The 22,519-nt window shown below is 37.9% G+C and overlaps 1 protein-coding gene across 1 annotated transcript in view; it reads left to right on the forward strand.

Moving 5' to 3' along the window:
• The first annotated feature begins 1,443 nt into the window (after positions 1 to 1,443).
• LOC119771485 overlaps positions 1,444 to 22,519 on the forward strand; it is a 28,278-nt gene continuing 7,202 nt past the window's right edge. The window contains exons 1-5 of the mRNA XM_038267512.1: positions 1,444 to 1,461; positions 1,534 to 1,591; positions 1,746 to 1,904; positions 2,114 to 2,316; positions 2,427 to 2,609. Of these exons, the coding sequence (XP_038123440.1) occupies positions 1,444 to 1,461; positions 1,534 to 1,591; positions 1,746 to 1,904; positions 2,114 to 2,316; positions 2,427 to 2,609 (621 nt within the window). The remainder of the gene's footprint in view (positions 1,462 to 1,533; positions 1,592 to 1,745; positions 1,905 to 2,113; positions 2,317 to 2,426; positions 2,610 to 22,519) is intronic.

The following is a 22,519-nucleotide window of genomic DNA, read 5'->3' on the forward strand; positions in this document are numbered from 1 at the left end:
TTTTATGAATCTGTGCTTGTAATATAATCAGGTGGAGGTGGTCTTATACAAATCAAAGCCAATGAGTCATAGATTAAAATTGTTCTTCTAAATTTACATCAGAGCAGAATTATTACTCCAATATATCCACCTATGTTATTGGTACTAAATTTTGTATGACTGCTCTAAATCCTATGAGACCACTTTCTTTTTTTTTGGCAGCTGATTAGAGGAGGGCAAAGCACCTAAAACAACTGCTGGTAAATCGTCTTAAGGGTAAGATAATGTATTTGACATTTTCTAATGATGATTGTGAAACATAAGATTTGATTAGGATTTATAAGATGGTTAAATTTCAAGCAGGGCCCCAAATGTTCAAATTGATTGCTAATGAGTCAGATCAGTTTGGTATAATAGAGTAACTTAAGCCTTTCAGTCAAAAATGTCAAGTGAAAAACCTTAATGGTGATATGATACTCTGAAGTACCGAGCTCACAAATCCACTATCACGGCTGACTGGCAGCATCACTAATATTGCACTTGAGAGCTAAGCATCTGAGTAAACAGACATTGCATCTCCTTGATTCCTGGTTTGACTGAACTAAATGCACAGTGCAGGGCAAGCGGAACATCCTTACACTGCAAATGAAAAAGACAGCTATGGGTGTGTTAACAGAGAAAAAAACCCAAGGGCCTTTTGCCAGCAGAATGATGAAGAACATTTATTTGCAGCGGCGAGACAGACACCAATCCCTGCAGTCGCCCGATGATGATGACCCAAATGGCAATCGTCAATCGAGCAAGTTCTCAGTTCAGTGATGACAAACCCAGATAAAAGCCGACACTGCTGCCAAAGCTGCACTGATTTTGTGTGCATGTCACATTAGAGGTACTTCAGAGGCAGAGAGAAGGTTTGACCTTTAGTTTCTCACTGCAACAGGAATGAAAAATAGAATAATCTAAAGATAACAGACTGCTACACAGCAAATTCAAAAGTGTTAAATAATATGGTGTTAGTAGACTTTCTTCAAAGGCAGTGTTAATTTAGCACTTAATAGAGTTATATTAAACAAATATAACTCTGAGGTGTCACATATTATGAGTTAAAACAGAGTGTTAAATAAATAGTGTTACATACTAAATCTGCAGGTGTTAAAATGGAAAAAAATAACACTTCGTCTATCAACTCTGAACTCCTACAGTGGATTTGACACCCAAAGAGTACATTCACAGACTCCGCCTCCAATGCTACAGGTACCGAACGAAGCTGAGGAAAACTTCAGTCTCCATTTAGTGTTATTCGGACCCGTTTACCCAACCTGGTAAGTAATTTCTCTCAGATTGTTTAAATATTTTATTTGCTTTCTTACTCTATGGCGTTGTTTGATACAAAATAGAGCCGTGTGATAGACATTTGCTACGTTGCATTAGCTACATTGCTTCGGTGATAGCCTGATAGTCAAAATGACTGGCTTCACAGAAGTAACAATTAATTTACTGATTGTCTATGCAGTTCAGTAGTGCAAAAATAATCTTTATTAAATTTCCTCACAGGAGATGCTTGTAAAGGTGGAATATAGGGGAGTGCAGAAGTACAATAAAGTTCCACAAAGTGATTAATGCTTTTATTACTCCCAGTTTCTTCAAGATTGTTTGTATTCATATGAAATTTAAAGTGGTGTAAATTAATCTCCAATGTGACAAATTTATAGTAAGGCTTTATTTTATGTTTTAGTTAAATTTAATTTCAGTTTTCTTTTTTTCAGTAACAGCTAAATTCTGCTGTGAGCTTCAGCTCTTCACAGAAGGTGTCCTCGTCCTTACTGATACCTCGGACACTGAAGTTGGCTCAGACATTTTTGATGAACTTCTAAGGTCTGGGGTTCGAGCTTTCATGCTTGGATACCAAAAGCAGCTAGCAACAGGTAAAACTGATTCATAATAATCTGGAGTAAATTCCTTTATGATGTTTAATTCATATTTGAATATTGGTGCAATGTAAAAAAAAAATCCTACCCAAGTTTTATTTCTTTGAGTTAAAGAATACTGTTGAATACATATCAAATACAATTATTTTGTTGTGCATTAGTCTAATTGTAATTTATGCACATGGCTTTTTGGTGTTATTTTCTAGATATTGAGATCAGTTTGGTTGAAGATGAATTACAATCATCAGTGCAGGCCACCCCTCTTGTCACTCCAACATCACCAGTTTCACTGTCAGACCATTCCTCATCCCCTGCTTCTTCTTGTTCTTCGGATTCAACTCTTATCCTCAAAAGTACAAAGAACAGAAAAAAGGGCCAAGAAGAGCTTGATCGTGATGATGCAAAACAGGTCAGAAGCAAAGCCTATAGCCAGTTATTGGTGTTGATATTAATTTTAAAAGCAGTAGCCTTTGGGCCAGCTACTAGAGGTTAATCAGAATATGCATTTTTGTTTTACAGATGGTGTATACAGTCCTGAGGTCAAACCCAAAGGGTGAAGAAATCTTCAATGAATATCACAAAACTAAAACGCTCTCAGATGCAACTCGTCGGCAAATGGTCAACATACTGGTCGCAGATATGATAGAATCTCATGGGTATAACTCTTTTGATGATCAAAGAAATCCGTATTCACTGACCAGAGTAGTGATACTTCTTTTTGTTTTCAAAAAGAGGATCCCAGCCATAAGTGTTCGGACTAACTATGCCCTGGGGATTGCAACTCTTTTTCCATATCTTCAGGATCCATCCTTAAAAAATGGTTATGTATGTATTCTGTCTGAAACTCCACATATATGTAATTTTGCCATGTAATTGCAGTTTTGACAAATAAGTGTCCCTTTGTGTAACTCCCACTGTTACTACACAGAAGTCACTTGTTGGAATGTGTGGATCTGTTGTTGCTCACTTACAAGCTTCTGGTCTTTCTGAAAGTGCTGTTCAAATAATAATTTTTTCTGTTGAGGAAGCTCACCTATGTCAGACCTTTTGACAGGCAACATTCTAATAAAAGTGAGAACATGTATATTGTTCCACATTGTTACATGTTTTGAAAAAACATTTTCTAATTGTGGTGCACTTTTGGAATAAATATTTGCTGAAAAGAAGAAAGATTGCTTCTTTCTTTATTTATTTTTCCCAAGGGATTTTTATATGTTCAGAAAAGTAAAATTTCCAGCATTTAGTTTTAGAGAATAACTCCTATGTAGTTAGGAAAACATTCCATGAGAGTGTTAATATTCCAATTCTAACACCGAGTTGGTGTAATTAAGTGTTAAATTATCAACTCCAGAAAGATTTATTTTTTAACACTAAATAAGAGTTACGGTGCCATCTCTCCAAAAAGAGTCAAATTAACTCTCTCTGGTGTGGACCCATATAGACACTTCAAGAGTGTTAAAATCAAATCTGACAGTGTTAATTTGAGCATGTTGGATTTGATGTGTAGAAGGAAAGAAGTCACTGCTGTGATTAAATATTATTTCTTTTGAGGTGCAAATCTTTATTAGGTAGCTTCTTACAAGTGTTTTTCTTGGTTCTTTAATGTTTAGCTTAAAGATGTAGGGGGATAAATAAAGGAATTGGAGATTGATAAGGAAAAAAAAATCTAAGCTTAAAGGTCAATCAGAGTGATGGGGGAAGTGGTGAGAGGGGATAAGGGAGCAATTCAGCCAAGACCAACGGTTGCTGCAGTGTATAAACCTATGAAGGGTAATTTATCCAGCTTAGCATCTTGCCAATATCCCAGCCATCAGAACCTCTGTAAGCCTGCCATCTGCTTTCACTTTTTTCTCCTGCCACACTACTGATTCATGGTTGGTTTCATCTTGGAGTGGACATGCGTCAGGGCTCATTTATGAACAAATATCTTAACGTGGAGGGGTAGTGTATTTAATATTTTGCAAAATTACATCTATTTTTAGTCAGGGAAATACATTTTTGGTAGGTTAATTCCAGTTCATGTATATGAAAATCATAAGGAATGCGATTAGAGGTTTAAGCAGCGGGATAAAAGTTTTTTTATAATGTTCACCCAGCCTTACTTGATAATTTTAGAACTGGAACCTTCGTGTTTTTTTACATTGATGTCTTTTAACTTGCATTATTATGATGCTAAAAAACTGGGGACCTAGCCTCACAACAAAAGTATAAATTTAAAGATATCATTTTTAAATAATATAAAACTTGATAAGCACAGGAGTAGAGCTCACAACCCATTACTCACTAAACATATTCCTGTTAAACTCTTACATTCAGTGATAACCATAAGAGATTTTCAGAAAGTATTGTCATGCAATTTTTAATTTTTTATTTTAGTACATGGTGTAAAAAGTATTTCTTTATGAGTAATGAACATTTAAAATTCCATATCTTCTTTTAAAATGCAGATTTAAAAAAGGTAGTTGTGATTCCTGCTATGTATTTTTCAAATTATACCTTTTCTAGCTCTGGGATATGATAAAATATTTACTTCTTAATGAAAGTAAACTGCTGTTTTGAGAAAATGGATTATATTTGTTGTCTGATTACCATTAGGTTGAGAATTTACTGTTTTCCGCTTCAGTTAGTTACTATAAGTATGCTGACGTTAGATAAAATGGCGGGACCCCTTGACACCATATATGGGCAATCCTTTTACCACAAAGAAAAGCAAATGAAAGCATTCAAGTAAGAAAATCAACAAGCAAAATGTGAGGCAGCGTCAGCAGCTCCACCAAGCCTCACTTCACAAAATTCTAAACTATCCCTTTAAGCCATTACCACGTCCAACCTAAATGCAAACCATTGATGTTCAAAGTTGCTATTTTTTTGTTCTGGATGACGACAAAAGAAAAATATACAATCAATAAGCTATTTGAAGCCATTTGAAAATCCACAGTGCACATCAATTACCCTGTCAACCGTGTGAAATAAAAGAAGAAATATAATTTATGAGTTCCCCCAACAGGTTTTTGTTGCAACCTAAAGCAATAATACACCTCCAGTCTGGTGCTCAGCTCAACTCTTTTCACACACTGCCACCTCACCAAGGGATACTTAGAGTATATATTTTTTGCAACCTCAGAGGACACTGTGTCAATTATTCTGGGTATGGTCCTATGGACGGCTTCATTCCCTAATCAAAATAAATAGCCAGGGCAGCAGAAAGTGAATGGAGTTAAGCCCCCAATATTCCTTCGAGACGGGGAAGGGGACAGGGAGTGGGGGGTGGCTTGGCCACAAACAAATCCATTACCACAAGGTAAATAGGACACATCAGCAGTTTTCATTTGAATAGAACAAGCCTAGTGACCACCTATCTAAAGGAGGTCCATTTTACAGGCAGGGACTGATTGCATACATTTCCTTACTTTCCTTTTTTCCTCTGCACACTACCCTGCAGACAAACTTACATAATGCATTCCAGGCATAAAGTCTTCCACACATATCCACCTCAAACTCAAAGTGGCTGTGACTAACAGGAGAAATCCAGCTACCTGCCTGGAAGATGTGGTGAAATTATAAGTTCAAATTCTAATCTAATACATTAGCTTAATATGGTCTCAGGTAATTCATGGGAGGATAAGTGGTTGGAGGTGTTGACCATTGGAGGTAGGGGGTGTGGGTCATTAAATCTAGTCATAATAAAATTAAGTGTTTTTCTTCCTCCGCACGTTTTCCTTCTCACCAGCTGGTAGTGATTTCACTTTCAGGGTATATATAATTTCAGCTGATAGTGAGAAAGTTCCACTTTAGGGCGCTCATTTCCCCCCCCTCAGTCAGAAAGCCTTCAAGGCTCCTGCTACTCAGCGAAATGTTCATACGTTCAAAATTTATCTGCCATTTTGCTTCCTCATAATAAACAAAACCTTATCAGGATTTTAGTTGAATTTAAAAACAAACCGATAGGTGTAGCTGTATATATAGTAATATACAGTATTAAACAATAAAAAAAAGAATATCATAACAGAGGGTTTACTGGTTTGACAGGATTAGTAAAAAAATAACTAAATAAATAATAAAAAAAAAAAAAAAAAAAAAAAATATATATATATATATATATATATATATATATATATATATATATATATATATATATATATATATATATATATACACTATATTGCCAAAAGTATTTGCTCACCTGCCTTGACTCACATATGAGCTTAAGTGACATCCCGTTCCTAATCCATAGGGTTCAATATGACGTCGGTCCACCCTTTGCAGCTAGAACAGCTTCAACTCTTCTGGGAAGGCTGTCCACAAGGTTTAGGAGTGTGTTTATGGGAATTTTTGACCATTCTTCCAGAAGCGCATTTGTGAGGTCGCACACTGATGTTGGACGAGAAGGCCTGGCTCTCAGTCTCCGCTCTAATTCATCCCAAAGGTGTTCTATCGGGTTGAGGTCAGGACTCTGTGCAGGCCAGTCAAGTTCATCCACACCAGACTCTGTCATCCATGTCTTTATGGACCTTGCTTTGTGCACTGGTGCACAGTCATGTTGGAAGAGGAAGGGGCCAGCTCCAAACTGTTCCCACAAAGTTGGGAGCATGGAATTGTCCAAAATGTCTTGGTATGCTGAAGCATTCAGAGTTCCTTTCACTGGAACTAAGGGGCCAAGCCCAGCTCCTGAAAAACAACCTCACACCATAATCCCCCCTCCACCAAACTTTACACTTGGCACAATGCAGTCAGACAAGTACCGTTCTCCTGGCAACCGCCAAACCCAGACCCGTCCATCAGATTGCCAGATGGAGAAGCGCGATTCGTCACTCCAGAGAACGCGTCTCCACTGCTCTAGAGTCCAGTGGCGGCGTGCTTTACACCACCGCATCCGACGCTTTGCATTGCACTTGGTGATGTATGGCTTGGATGCAGCTGCTCGACCATGGAAACCCATTCCATGAAGCTCTCTGCGCACTGTTCTTGAGCTAATCTGAAGGCCACATGAAGTTTGGAGGTCTGTAGTGATTGACTCTGCAGAAAGTTGGCGACCTCTTCGCACTATGCGCGTCAGCATCCGCTGACCCCGCTCCGTCAGTTTACGTGGCCTACCTCTTCGTGGCTGAGTTGCTGTCGTTCCCAAACACTTCCATTTTCTTATAATACAGCTGACAGTTGACTGTGGAATATTTAGGAGCGAGGAAATTTCACGACTGGATTTGTTGCACAGGTGGCATCCTATCACAGTTCCACGCTGGAATTCACTGAGCTCCTGAGAGCGACCCATTCTTTCACAAATGTTTGTAAAAACAGTCTGCATGCCTAGGTGCTTGAATTTATACACCTGTGGCCATGGAAGTGATTGGAACACCTGATTCCAATAATTTGGATGGGTGAGCAAATACTTTTGGCAATATAGTGTATATATATATATATATATATATATATATATATATATATATATATATATATATATATATATATATATGAGACATCTGACTGAAAATCATAGGGCATAAAGTAAGCAAATGACCTGACTATTTTACAACTATTCATAAAATTCAGGCCACAATTTCACTGATGCAGATTTCAGAATGATAAGGCTCGAGCATACGTTTATTCAATGGGTCAGCATTAGGTTTAAACAGGACTAAAATTACAGTCAAATATGATACCTTGCAAAATAGATTCAGCTGGATCAGTGCAAGATACATTTTTACTTCTCCTGTGGCTACATGGCTTACCATACTTCCATGTAGGATTTCTGCAGAAAATAACACCTCAATCCAACTGTCTCAAACTTGAAAAATCTAATGCTCGTACTCCTACTCGTCGTCTCCCGCTTTATCCGGAACCGGGTCGCGGGGGGAGCAGACTAAGCAGAGACTCCCAGACTTCCCTCTCCGCTGACACCTCCTCCAGCTCTGTTGGGGGAAGCCCTAGGCGCTCCCAGGCCAGTCGAGAGACATAGTCTCTCCAGCGTGTCCTGGGTCATCCCCTGGGCCTCCTCGCGGTGGGACGTGCCTGGAACACCTCCCGAGGGAGGCGTCCAGGGGGCATCCGAAGAAGATGTCCGAGCCACCTCAACTGACTCCTTTCGATGTGGAGGAGAACCGGCTCTACACTGAGCCTGTCCCGAATGACCGAGCTCCTCACCCTATCTCTAAGGGAGAGCCCAGCCACCCTGTGGAGAAAGTTCCTTTCAGCCGTCTAATGCAAAAGATGTAAATTATGGCATGATATGGTATGTCAAATGTAGCACCTAGACAGTTGTGTGCAGTCTCTTTATTGTTTTGTGAGTCTAATAATTTACACACATCAGGCTTGTACCATACCACCCTTATGCCAACCCCTGTAACATCATAAGCAGTGTTAGGAATGTTACTGAAAATAATGTAACAGTTTAAAGTTATGCTGGTGAAAATTCTCAGTCATCCAGGTCACAGTCATTCCAAAAAAAGTTAAAAACAATACAAGTTTAAGTTTAAGTTAAGTTTGAAGAAGTTTTGCTTCCCATCCACAAAGCTTTCTCAATTCAAAATGTCTGGAGTAGCGTTGAGCTCCAGGCTTTATGTAATTGTCCATCAAAAGCCTTCTTATGGCCTAGAAAACATGCAAATTGAACCAAAACAAGCCCACACCCTGTAATGAGGAGTTGTTAATGCTATGTTAATGCATATTAAACCAAAACTGGTGTTCACATTTATGACAAAGAAGACAGGTGGTTTGAAAGGGATATGAAGGAAGCCATTTACGTTAAGAAAGAAAAAAAAACCTTAAAAAGAAGAGGAGGGCTCAGGTTTTAGCTCTTGATTCCGTTGAATCCAGCTATCACCTCAATCCACATCGCTAGCACATTGCGCCTGTAAGCCAGGCCAATAGCAGCCCCTTGACGACTCACCATTAAAAGGGGTGGACCTGTTTTGGTTATATTTGTATGTTATCTAAGCCAAAAGAAGGCTTTTGTTGGACAATTGCATAAAGCCTGGAGCTCAACTCTACGTTAAGTACTTTTAGGCTACTTTTAGGACTGGGTTTCAAACTTTCTGTTTTTTTTAAAGCTTTGGCGCAGGTTATCCTAAACTATCACTATAGTTAAGCATGCAAATAGGCTTATCCTGCTCGAGGAAATAGGGAACACTTTTCATCATTCTACTTCTATTCTCTCATTCTGAAGCATCTGTTATTTTTGTTCTCTCTAGTTTTTCTCTTTATTGTAGCTTCATCTGTTCTGTTCCTGTTTGACTGTGACACAATCCTGAAGAGAAATATCAACTGGACAGCTGCCAGCAACACCTTGGATTGCAGGTGATAGAGTTGAGATGTTAAGTCCTGTGTTGAGCTCAAATGTCAGTGATGGAACAGGAGTATCTCCCCTCTGACATCAAAACCCTGCTCAAGTGCTACAAAAGGTAAGGCCTTGTAATGGCAATTCAGGTCTGGAATGACTGTCCTGAACAAATTCTCAAGAGACGTAGTACAGCTGAAAAAATACAACGGTTGACTGCTGGAGCTCACGGCCATACAAAAGCATTTAACTAGCAGAGATTAACTACTGGATTTCCACTGGGATTCTGGATGTCGTGGTGTGGTGCCTGGGGGAGGAGCGGTATAAGAGTATCAGAGGAGGGGGCTGAAGGAGAAGGCTGTAGATTGTCCATGTAGTGCTGTCAGTGTTAGTCACTTGAGAGGATGTAGTGACAAAATTAAACAACCACCTTACCTTCCCTAATTTCAGTGTTTCAACCCTAGTGAGAGTAAGTAATTAATTTGTCATAAATACCAAATTACACTGAAACCAAATTGTGACCTGAGACCTGATGAGTAATTGTAATATATTTCTAAGTTCTGCCAAAAGAATAAAAAATAAAAAATTTATTCCACTTGAAATTTGTAACAATTTGTTTGATATATATTTTTTAGATTATATGTGATAGAACATCCTAAAGTAGGGTGCAAATAGGAGGAACAACATCCCGTTTACAACTGCAAACCTACCAAGAAATGGCAATCCAACTAAACTGAAAGGTTATACACTCACCTGCCACTTTATTAGGTACCCCATGCTAGTAACGGGTTGGACCCCCTTTTGCCTTCAGAACTGCCTCAATTCTTCGTGGCATAGATTCAACAAGGTGCTGGAAGCATTCCTCAGGGAGTTTGGTCCATATTGACATGATGGCATCACACAGTTGCCGCAGATTTGTCGGCTGCACATCCATGATGTGAATCTCCCGTTCCACCACATCCCAAAGATGCTCTATTGGATTGAGATCTGGTGACTGTGGAGGCCATTTGAGTACAGTGAACTCATTGTCATGTTCAAGAAACCAGTCTGAGATTATTCCAGCTTTATGACATGGCGCATTATCCTGCTGAAAGTAGCCATCAGAAGTTGGGTACATGTGGTCATAAAGGATGGACATGGTCAGCAACAATACTCAGGTAGGCTGTGGCGTTGCGATGATGCTCAATTGGTACCAAGGGGCCCAAAGAGTGCCAAGAAAATATTCCCCACACCATGACACCACCACCACCAGCCTGAACCGTTGATACAAGGCAGGATGGATCCATGCTTTCATGTTGTAGACGCCAAATTCTGACCCTACCATCCGAATGTCGCAGCAGAAATCGAGACTCATCAGACCAGGCAACATTTTTCCAATCTTCTATTGTCCAATTTCGATGAGCTTGTGCAAATTGTAGCCTCAGTTTCCTGTTCTTAGCTGAAAGGAGTGGCACCCGGTGTGGTCTTCTGCTGCTGTAGCCCATCTGCCTCAAAGTTCGACGTACTGTGTATTCAGAGATGCTCTTCTGCCCACCTTGGTTGTAACGGGTGGTTATTTGAGTCACTGTTGCCCTTCTATCAGCTCGAACCAGTCTGGCCATTCTCCTCTGACCTCTGGCATCAACAAGGCATTTCCGCCCACAGAACTGCCACTCACTGGATGTTTTTTTCTTTTTCGGACCATTCTCTGTAAACCCTAGAGATGGTTGTGCGTGAAAATCCCAGTAGATCAGCAGTTTCTGAAATACTCAGACCAGCCCTTCTGGCACCAACAATCATGCCACGTTCAAAGTCACTCAAATCACCTCTCTTCCCCATACTGATGCTCGGTTTGAACTGCAGGAGATTGTCTTGACCATGTCTACATGCCTAAATGCACTGAGTTGCCGCCATGTGATTGGCTGCTTAAAAATTAAGTGTTAACAGGCAGTTGGACAGGTGTACCTAATAAAGTGGCCGGTGAGTGTACAACGATATTATGTTTTGTATATTATTTTTTGTATTGTGACTCTGGAAGGGGTGCAAACACTCACAGCTCAGTTAGAGAAATGTTTACGTTGCAAACTAGATCTGTGAATTCTTAAAGACTCTACTGTGCAGAGTTCAAAATGAACACGTATTAAGCTGGCTCATCCCAGATGGTATGTCAGTGGGACATATGTTAGTTATGCATGCCATAGATCTGACCTCATGAAGGTGTTGTCATGCACGTTCGATTTTTTTTATTGCCCACCCCCATTGTGGTGGTAAATATGGTGTTTAATCAAATAATATTTACACTATATATGTGTTAGAACAACAAATGAAAGTGTGAATCGGGTTCAAATCATGGTCAAGCAAATAACTCTCCACATATATAAAATAAATTTACCACTAGTTCAATTCAAAATATAAGAGTTAATGAACAAAAAAATCATTTAGCTGTAAGTCACACATATTTCAATTAGAAACTCAACTAAGCTACTATATACATAAAGAAAAGTAAAAACCTTGTTGAAAACCATATTCAATAAGGAATAATATTATAGTTTAGGATGGATTTTATGTTTGAAAACCACATTTTTATTTTTAAGAATTTGTAATGGGACCAAATTAGCTTTCGGATTTGGAAGTTGTTCAAACCAATTCACCATGCAAATCCAAAAGATAAATAAAGCGTTATTAGGAAAATATTTTTTTATTAAATGATTGCCTTAGTCAGAAATCTAAATCCTTTAGTTGACTGAATAAAGAGCTGGTTATAGTCCCCGCAGCAGTTTGCTGCAGTGAGCCTGTCACAGTCACAGATATTTTTGATTTATGCCCAATATTAAGGAGTGGTGTGCGCTATGTTATTCCACACCACAACGCAAGAGAGAAAATCACGAACTAGCTGTGGGTCTAGATTCTACTGAGGCGGTGAGGAAGCGGGGGCAAGTTTGTGGGACAACGGAGGGACATGAGGGCGAAAATAAGTGGGGATCCCAGTGGAAAAAGGGTCTCAGCGTTCTCACGCACCTCGCTCTTCTAGCTGGTCCATTTTCACAAGTTGTTTTCCACAATGGCGGTCATATAAGCAAAACAAGCCGGAAAGGTACCAAACAGTAAATCCACATAGTCTAGAGCGGATGTAGATTTGACAAGTCAGAGGCCTCCTCTCTGCGGCACTGTCTGCAGTCACCTAAAATTTTGGAGAGGTTCACCAGAGTGTTTGCCGCAGGGGCGGGGGCACATTTGCATTCACTGCGACACACCTGGTTTCTGGGTATAAATCAGCCTTAAGGGGTGTAGTAACCTAGTGGTTAGGGCATTGCGCTTGGAATCCAGAGGTTCTTAGTTCGAGCCCCCACCCCCCAGGCTGCCTTTCTGGCTCCGTGAGCAAAGACCCTTAAGCCCACACTGCTCCCTGGGTGCCGCACAGTGGCAGCCCCCTGCTCCCCAAGCGGATGGGATAAATGCAGAGAGTTAATTTCATTGCTCTGTACTTCTGATAGAGTAATGACAATAAAAACTGGAAAAAGATTAACCCCATTGTTTATAGCACAACAACGTATAAGGAAAAAAGCCACTGCTGATAGTAGGTAAACTGGGAAATATTCCACCATCCGACTCTTATGCGCATACAACTGCATGAGAGTTGGATGGCGGTTCAAATTATTTCAAGACAACAACCATGATCTCAATTGTGGACGTTCAAACAACCTTAAAACTGACCGTTTAGCTACTATGCATAGGGAATTAATTGATAAAAGATTTTTAAGAAACAACAGTAGCAGTATATAATTCTCATAGAGGGACCCTTTAACTGCCTGGCAAACCAAATTGTTGGCCATTTGCTAAACAAATGGAGGTTGACCAGGCAGTTAAATGGTTAAACTAGGTACATATTTGAACTCTAAAAAAAGTATAGCATCTTTTTTTCCTACTCAATTTTTTCCCTGCTGCAAACTGTCCCTCATTTTTCCATCATGTCGCCTGAGCCCAGTGATGGCAAGTCAGTCTAACTTTGATGGACACATTCATTGAGCTGTCCCTGGTTGATCCTGACATCTACTGAGGCCAGAGCTTGTTAGTATACATAATGTCACATTCCTATCCGCTGGTTATTCTGCAAGTAATAGGGGACGTTATACATTGTTCAAAATAGTCAACAATCCAGATGACCAGGGTTTGGTTAAAATGTAAAAGCGTGTTTTCTAACTTTGAACTGAGATTTGAATGTAAGAATCTTGCTTTATTTCACAAGGCAAAAGTTGATTTGTTCCCAATTTTACAGGTACCGGTAACTATTAATTTCTTCATCTTAACATTTACAAACAATGTACTAATTACCTTTGTGTTTTACTTGCCTTGTCTTCCCTTTTAACTAGAGCTTGATTAGATAATAGAAAGGCTTTATGTGTTACAGCAGGGATAGTCCTCGAGGGCCGGTGTCCTAACCTCTTAAGATATGTCCTTGTTCCAACACACCTAAATCAAGAGTAGATAGAATCTAAGATCGCGTGTCACACATCTTGTTTTGGTCTAAAGGCAGTAATAACCTACCTAGTGGTAGAATTTTGATATTTCTCCTTTATGTCATTTTAGTCTGTTCTTAAAAAAATACCAAATTGGTTTGAATACACATGAGCTTGGATTGTCTATGTTTTACAAAAAATGGAGATCAAAAATAGACATTAAATTACATAACAGTAAAAAGGTAATTTAACCATTGAAATAAGACCCACAACCAGGACGGTCCATCCCTCATGATGGGGACATGCTGCTGCAGCAGCTCACATTTCTTCTTTATTTTCTATGTTCAGAATGAGATGTGTAGCATGCATAACTTTTATCTCTCTATCTGTTCATTTGACTGTATGCCATCTTCTTTTTCTTTCTATACTTCCATGGCACTTATCTATCCCCGTTATTTCTGCACATCCTCTCTAGAAGTAAGAATGGTAATTCTGGATTCTCTCTTCTCTTGGAAAAAACTCCCCACTACTTGTGATGCAGAGCAGGACATAAAGTACAGGGACGTGGCATATCTCCAACAATGCTGGTTCAGAGTGAAAGAGTGCAGCATTTTGCATGCAGGCAGGATTAGCCTAATTGAAGTGTCAGCCTGAGAAAATTGTGGATGTGCACGGGGTTAACGTCTGTGTAGAGTAGAGCCTTCTCTCATCTGGGCGATGATGAGAAATTTGGCCATCATTGCAGGCCTAATTTGATTTTGTGTGTGTGTGCGTGTGTGGGTGTGTGTGTGTGAGTGTGTTTTTGTGATCAACATGATGATGGGGATTGTAAATCCAGCCATCATCTATATTTATGATGCTGAGATGGCAAGGTGGAAGCATTTGGATATTTAATTACTCTCCACCGTGGCCCATCTATACTCATAATTAAAAGCTAAGACCATCTTTCTTATTTCTATATATTAGTAAACCTATGAACAAACATAGCAGAACCAAACAAGCCTTTTTTGCTATGGTCAAAGCTTCAACATCCATCTTTCTGATGTATCATTTCCGATGTCATTTAATTGAGATGTGTCAATTTGATAGCAATAACTGCAAATCAACTCTCAGTCTAGGAATAGAAAAGGTAAGAAAGAGATACCTGCTGCACGATGGAACAACATGAGCACTATTATTGTCTTGTCAAGGTACGGAACTGAAATGACTACCTTTAGCAGATCTAATTAATCATTTTCAAAGTAAATCTAGCAGGTATGCAAGTGACAGCTTTTTTTATTTATTTATTTTTTTATAAATTTTATTCTTACTCTTACACCATTGGTACAGTCAAGCTACAATGTTGAACAGTTGGTGGGAAGGTAGTCTCAGTAGTATGGTTTTCTATTACCTTCATGCATATGCTTTATAGTAGAATGAAAAATGGTATGTAGCAAGCAGATAGAAAACCCTCTATATCTAAGATTTGTCAAAGGTCTCTAAAAGACAAAAGGTCTTAACTTCAAAAATTTTAATTCTTAGTCTTAAAAAGTAAGATTTTCCACATAATTCTTAAAACACATTTAGCTATGTCTTAAATATGTGGATCTCTTCAATCATCCATTTCATGTATTGCTTCTGTTTGTAATTGTGTTTAAAAAATGTGTGCTATGCTGCAACACTCTTTGATTCAGAGGAATCAATAAGCCTTTTAGAACTGCATTCATGCCTAATTTCCCACAAACCTTACAACTCTTTTCTGAAAGTGGTTGAAAAATAGTAAGTTTCAGTAAAACCTATATATTCCTCATAAGATATCTATCTCCATATCACCTGTATAGAGGATTTGCCTGTAGAAAAAAACAGCTTCGTTAATAGCTTTCTAAAAGCTAGTGTAAGGTTAGTATAGGCTATACTAACTAGCAAGGGCGTAGGTTTGATTTCAACTTTGGTAGGGACACTATTCTTCAGTTTCATTGGTCCTTTGCAAAAAATATGCATGCTCTTTTTATGCTTAATGTGAGCTTCAGGGCTCATTTTGTTTAAAGAGAACAGCAGCATTTCTTGCTACATTAATACAAATCTAATAAGCACTACATGCACTAGATGCTGTTTATCAATATTTAAAGCATAACTGTCTCTGATGAATGTGGAATCAGGACTTTTTCCACTTTGAAAAGGATTTCATTTAAATTTACCTGCGACTAAGACAGTGTCTGTTTACCAAATATAGTCTATAATATGTGGATTTATCCTGTGTTTTCTTCTGAAGATATAGAATTGTACAGAGGTAAAACCCACTCTTATTTTTTTTATTAATCTAATATGCTCTCTCTGGATCATGCAAAATAATACATTCAAGAGACAGCAAATAAATGTATTGTATTTACATGTGCACTGGAACTATAAGAGGAACTGACACTGAGCATTTAAAATATTAATATTAGAAGTTGTACATCTGGGCTGTAGTTACTCTGTGTAGCTAATATCATGTATTTTATCTATGGCTGAAACAATTAATCATATTAACAAATTATTAAAATAATCGTGAACTATGTAATTGATTAATCGTAAACTGGAGTATAGGGCCACTAAAATGTGCCTTTAGCCGACAGAGCGACCCACTTAGAGCAGGAATTATACCAAGATTGTAAAAAAATATGTAAACATTTAGCATTTAAGAAGTAAAAAAAAAAAAAGTTTTTGTCTGTCAATATTCTCCATCCAGAACTCCTCCAAAGGAAACGTTTAAACGTTTCTGTTTCACCTGGTTTCATTTCATAAAATATCTTCTTTAAGGAGCCTTTGGCTATCTGATTAAAAGATAAAATAAAAGAAATCCTAACGTTGTTAACTTACATTTCTCAAGTTCCACAAATCAATAAAACTCTCTCCTGCTTCTTTACAGAACTCCAGTCAGAAGCTTTCGCCTGTTTTAGCGCAGATAATATTTTTTTTTAAATTTGGACTAGTTTCGTAGCCCAATATTAATTTATTTTAGCGTCTTTTTTTTTTCGCGCTCCAAGCACCCGCATGCGCGCACATACAGACTAGAAAACACGCAATCAGAAAGAGAGAAGGCGGAACTTCAGGCAGAATAATCAGAGTTAAACCACGCAGCACAGTTGAAGCCCTGCTATGTGAAAGGGACAGGAAAGAGCAGGCAGCTGCAGCTACCAGGCAGAGAAGCTGCGAGAGGAAAAGAAGCGGCTGCTGTATAGTAAATTATAAACATGTTGTTTACATCCAATTCTTGGTAGGGACAAATAGGTCCTTCCAAAATTTTGGTAGGGACATGTCCCTATGGTCCCTATGCAAACCTACGCCCGTGCTAACTAGGCTATACTGGGTTACTATCGGCTGTAGTGCAGGATGTCAGTTAGCTAACAACAATAACAAATACATTAAAGGTGTTGTGGAGTTGTTTTCTCGAATTTTTTTAAAAACCCACTCTCTCCACTTAACAAAAAAAAATGCATGTGCAAGAGCATGCACAAGCCCATTTCTCCTTGTCCATGCTCTGTTTAAAAGTGCTATTCTTATAGCTCATACAAGCTTAACGTGTCTAAAAGTCCGCTCTAACCCATAAATCCCTCAATCACTATATAGAGCGGGGACTCTATAGTGGACTCAACTTGCTGTTCTGTCATGATCTCGAAACCTTGGACCCAATATTAAAAGTAGACAGATCTGGATTATTTGACAGCAAGCATGCAGCTGCCCGTCAGTTGGAGTGGATAAACAGGATCCTCTGTAGTAACAGACACTCAGGTTAGTGACTAAGAATAAAATGCAGTGCCCCCCCCCCCAGTGGTCCACAAACAGCATGAGGTGGATTATCCCGTAATCTCTGAAGTTACAGTTTTGCTTACTTAGATATAAACACCAATTTGCAACAGAGAAAAAAAAATAAGAAAATGTAAAGACAAATGAGGTGTGCAGAGTCTGAAAGGTCCCTCAGTCAGCAAAAAAGAAAAAAAAAATTTAAAAACACGTCTGACTTAGATAATTTTAAAAGTTAAAGGAACTAAGGGCAGGAACTGTGAGAGAAAACACATGCATATCTAGTTTTTCTAACGCTATTGGGTGATGAGGCATGAAAAACCAAAACCAACGAGCCTACCTTCGTATCTCTCCTTTGCCTTAAATTGCATGTTTGCTGCATAATATGCTACAATTTAAGGGCCAGATTTCCCACATAGTCCTACAGATGTAAAGTCAATTGCAGCTTTGATACAGAAAGGCTTCAACTTCAATTTCACTTTTATTGTTCCCTGATGGAAATTTGGTTTGCAGGAAGGTAAAAACATAAAAATTTGCAAAAACAAGAACAAAGAAATTAAAATAAAATTGTTTGATTTCATGAACAACACATAAACAAGCCACATCAAACCACTAAGGATAACTTAAGGCATGACCATTATTATGTCATGATTGTTCACCTTACAAATTAAATTTTAGTTGTCTGATTGTTTCGGTTAATACTCAAAAGTTTAACATCCTGTTTCATTTGGCCTTTGGCCCTCTGAATCTCCTATCTGAGGCTAGGAACTCAAAGTCAGGGTGTCGGGTAATGCTATACCAATGAGTTACTTTTATGAGTTAACTTTTTTAATATTGTGTAATCAATTTTTATCTGCTAATTAAAGGCTGCCAAACCAGATGATGATGTCAAAGGCCAGTACAGATTCAACCATGGAGATAAAAAATTTCCATTAGTTTTGTGCACTTCTTTGCATCTGTTACCTAGGCCTAAACTTTTTACTACTTCTTAAGCCCTTGACGTCGAAATTTATATATCACTGTATACTGTATATGAAAACATACACTGTTAGGGACTAGTTGTTACATAAACAAGAGCCTGTCAATGGTTCCTGTTCACTTAGTGAAAATTAGTGTGAGCATGAATACAGAGATCAATTAAACAAGAAGCCCAGTTAAGACAACATGAGACCATTACTCTATAACCACAGATCCAGCACATTTACAACATCAGTAGCCATTTAGATTTAATATGCATCTAATTACTAGATAAAATAGAGCATAAAGCATAGAACTAAAATATATATCAGTCAACTATAGCTGCTGATTATATATAAAGAAAATCTATCCTTCTGTCTTTGTGCAGGAGGTCTTAGGGTGGCCAGATGTCCAGCTTTGGGACGGACAGTTTGGATTTTCATTGCACTGTCCGTCTATTTGTCCTCCTTCATGACGCATGGGGCTTTAAGAGCAGATTTAATTTTTTCCATTTATGCTGTAAAAGTCTGGTCATATTCAGAATTCAAACTGCTGAAAGTACTTTATATATGAAATTATTACATGCTGTTAAATAAATAAGTGTTTTTAAATAAGAGTAACTTTCATTTCATGTGCTTTACCGGAGACATCCATGTTTGTCAAACAACACTACAGCTATTGGTTTGTGATGTCACGGTGTGGTATCGGCTGTTGATCAAGTCCCAATGCTGTATCTGGTGTTTGTCACAACATGCTATTACCCAAGTCCTCGTGAAAACATTCTTCTTCGAAATGTTGGCTACATATTATGTGTTTTATCTCTGGCAGAAGTTCAGTGGCAAATCTTCCCTCTTCCAGTTATACAACGACAAACTCGTCCATGGGGGATCATGAATCTGAAAGGTGAAATGACAATTTTTTTTTACCCATTGTATTACACCATCCAACTGCCATGCACTTGGGGACTGTCAATTTAACTATAGCTCTAGCGATTTTCAATGGTAAACTTTTCTGGAAATCTAAAATAATAATCTAAAATCTAAAATAGGGGTGTCTTGTAGTTGATTTTGCGCCAGGCTTACCGCAACATGACGTCACTGCCAGAAGATGTCAGGAGTGAGGTGTTACTATATTTGGGCAAAAAGGACTGGTCCCAGACTCAGTTTTCACAACGAAAATTTTTAGTCAAATTTTTTTTTACTGATTTACACTAAATTAATTAAATCATTGTGAGTGTATAAGTTTTAATTATAGATAATGATCCATTGATTATTCCTTGCTGACCAGACTTTTTCTTCAAAAAAGTAAACAAGGATCACAGTGCTGCTAAGTTATATATTGACAGAAATTTAGTTTAACTCTGAATGGACAAAGGAGCAGGAATTTATAATGAAAAGTAGTTGAGACTCATTCCATGGTATCCACACTTTGGCGATGCTATGTGGATGTAAGCAGTCGAGAGAGAGCTGCAACTGAGCGGAATGCGAGTACGGATTGATATAAAAGTAATAAACGTGCGACAGGTACCTCATCAATGAGGGCTTTTTATTCGTGATGTTTTGTCACCTCTGGGTGCAAAAATAGCTTCTGCAGAGCCGTGCTAGGTGTACCATACTGGAAAATATCACCAGTCTTCTAAAAGTGTAGACTGTGGCATGAAAGCGAACCAGGAGATTTTCAGTGACTGGCCCACATCAAAAGGGATGACCATAAAAACAGGTCTGCTGCACACAGACACTGAAGACAAGATCCCAAAAGACTCTTTAAAATAACCTGTACTTTTTGAGCAGTTTTAATCTTTTTTTTTACAATTTCATCTTTTAGTAAAATATCATGTAGTAAGCAGTGTTACAGCATCAGTGAATATGGCCTGTCCTTGAAGTGTTCTGCAGGCTCCCATGCCTGCTTGGCATTTGGGACACATTTATACATCAAGAACCTTATTCTCCTAAAACATAGAATTTTAGCACATATTGATATATTAAGGATAGATTTTGTAAGTTTTTACTTGAAAATATATTCAAAATAGCCTTTTTACTTGATCTTTATGACCTAACATTAATTGATGATCAAGCTGACACCTCAGGAGCTCACTGCCGATGCATCTAGAAGCCTGTAGCTTATTTTCCTGAATTTACTTTTGCCCAAAAGTTCCTGCGCTGTTCTACAGATGTGATGTCAGTTGCATCCATATAAAATTAGTCTAATCAAGCAAACAATTAAAGCATTATTTTCAAGATGGATTTTGCGGATACGGAGACGCTCAACTCAGGCACCCATGGAAACTCCATGTAAGGTGAAAAGAGGAAAAAAAAAAAACTCAGTTAAGTGTGGTATCTTAAAAATGACTTTTTTAAAACACGTATCAAATTAAATAATTGATTGAACAAAAATTAATTATGCCCATTAAATACATTTTATCATTTCCCAAACATATCTTCAGTATACAGTTGTATGTTGATCCTAAAGACACCAGCAACTTTACCTCTCAAGGGCCCAAAAGAAACAAAATTACATGGGTTTGTAGTTAATTACCGAAAAAAACTGCATTTAAACCTTGTTGACATGTTGTGGCATAACCTTCAAACAAACTTGAAAACCTATAATTTAGTCAAACTAAATATTTTCTACTGAGCAGTTACACTAATTATTTCAAACACAAGCATTGCTGGCAAAAAACACAAACTGGATTAAGCTTGCAATTACTTTATCTACATAGACTGAGGCTGATTTAGCTAGCTTTTTATCCATAATAAATAAAATCATAATTTCCATTTCTTTTTACTCTGTTTATCTTTAAATCATATTACATTATTTTAAATATATAAAACATTTAAGCATGTGAAAAGATCAAAACCAGAAAAATTTGTTGAGAAACAAATACCTTTTTTGCCACCTTTTAATAAATAATTATATATGCTACTGCATATATACTGATATATGCTTGCTGAAAGTCCTTACAAACAATCCTTCTCAGCTAGTAATTCAACAGCCATCAGTATAGTCCCATACAGTATAAACTATAGCTTTTCTGGCAGAATCAATTACCTTAATGTGCAGGAGATGGATTTGCTTGCATTTCTCATATCCAGCGTAGCTTTATCCCATGAGAGGACAATTGTGTACTTTAATATTGCTGAGTCACTGAATACTTACGATGAGGTCAGCCTTAAATGATACCATAGGGATTTGGCATAGTTTACCCTTGTGTTTTTACTGAGAGGTGCAGCCATCAAGGTAAGGACCTCTGGGAGTCCTTCTGAACCATATGTTGCTTGACTGCAGTTTCAAAGCAGCTGTTCGGAGATACCTGGTAAGACTGAGAGATAAAGTATTACTCTTCCTGGAGTTAGGCTTCTATACCCAAAATTAAATGCTTTTGTGAAAAAAACGTAAATACTTTTTGTTAATTTTTGTTGTTTTCCATTACAATTAAATTATTTTATACATTTACTTAAATGCACTTATTCTGTCGATCGTTATAAGTAAAATACAATTTTTGCTAAAAGCTTGTTTCTGGTAAAACTGGTTCTACTATTCTTCATCAGAGGTAGCTGTTGTCTTTTGTATAGTGTTTGTTGTCGGTGAAGTTTGTGTAAAACAGTGCCCTCTAGCGGCCAATAGTAGTAATCAGCAGCTAAGCGACTGGCAGTTTTCTCTATGATTCAGCTCTGGAGGTGTAAACGCGTTGATCCGACTCTCCAATTATTATTTTTCATCATTTTGACTCTTAGCAGATCATAATCGTTAAGATATTTCATCACAGCGAAGTGTAATTTTAGTGATGGTGAGACGAAGCCTCATGAGGCATTGAACCGTTTGGGCATGCGATTACTTTATCTAAATAGACTCAGGCTGATTTAGCTGGCTTTTTATCCATAATAAATAAAAATCATCATTTCCAAACTGCTTAAACAATCCCCACAGCTCATGAAGCTTCATGTGAACATGTCAACACCTACTGGTGAAGTGCATAACTACAGTTATTAATATAATCTGTGTTTTTTTTTTTTTTTTTTTTTTTTTTTTTGCAATTGTTTTTCTTTCTTTTTTTCAATTTAAGTTCCTTTGAAATTGTTAATGATTGGTGTGTATAATAAAATCTATTGCAAGTTTTTTTTTGTGTGTGTAAAAAGTCTTAGAAGGGAACAATATTTTAAGGTAAACTATTTTTCTGTCATTTTAGT

Source organism: Cyprinodon tularosa, unplaced genomic scaffold, assembly GCF_016077235.1.
Source record: "Cyprinodon tularosa strain WSP-4 unplaced genomic scaffold, ASM1607723v1 ctg674, whole genome shotgun sequence".
In the NCBI taxonomy this organism is placed as follows: Eukaryota; Metazoa; Chordata; class Actinopteri; order Cyprinodontiformes; family Cyprinodontidae; genus Cyprinodon; species Cyprinodon tularosa.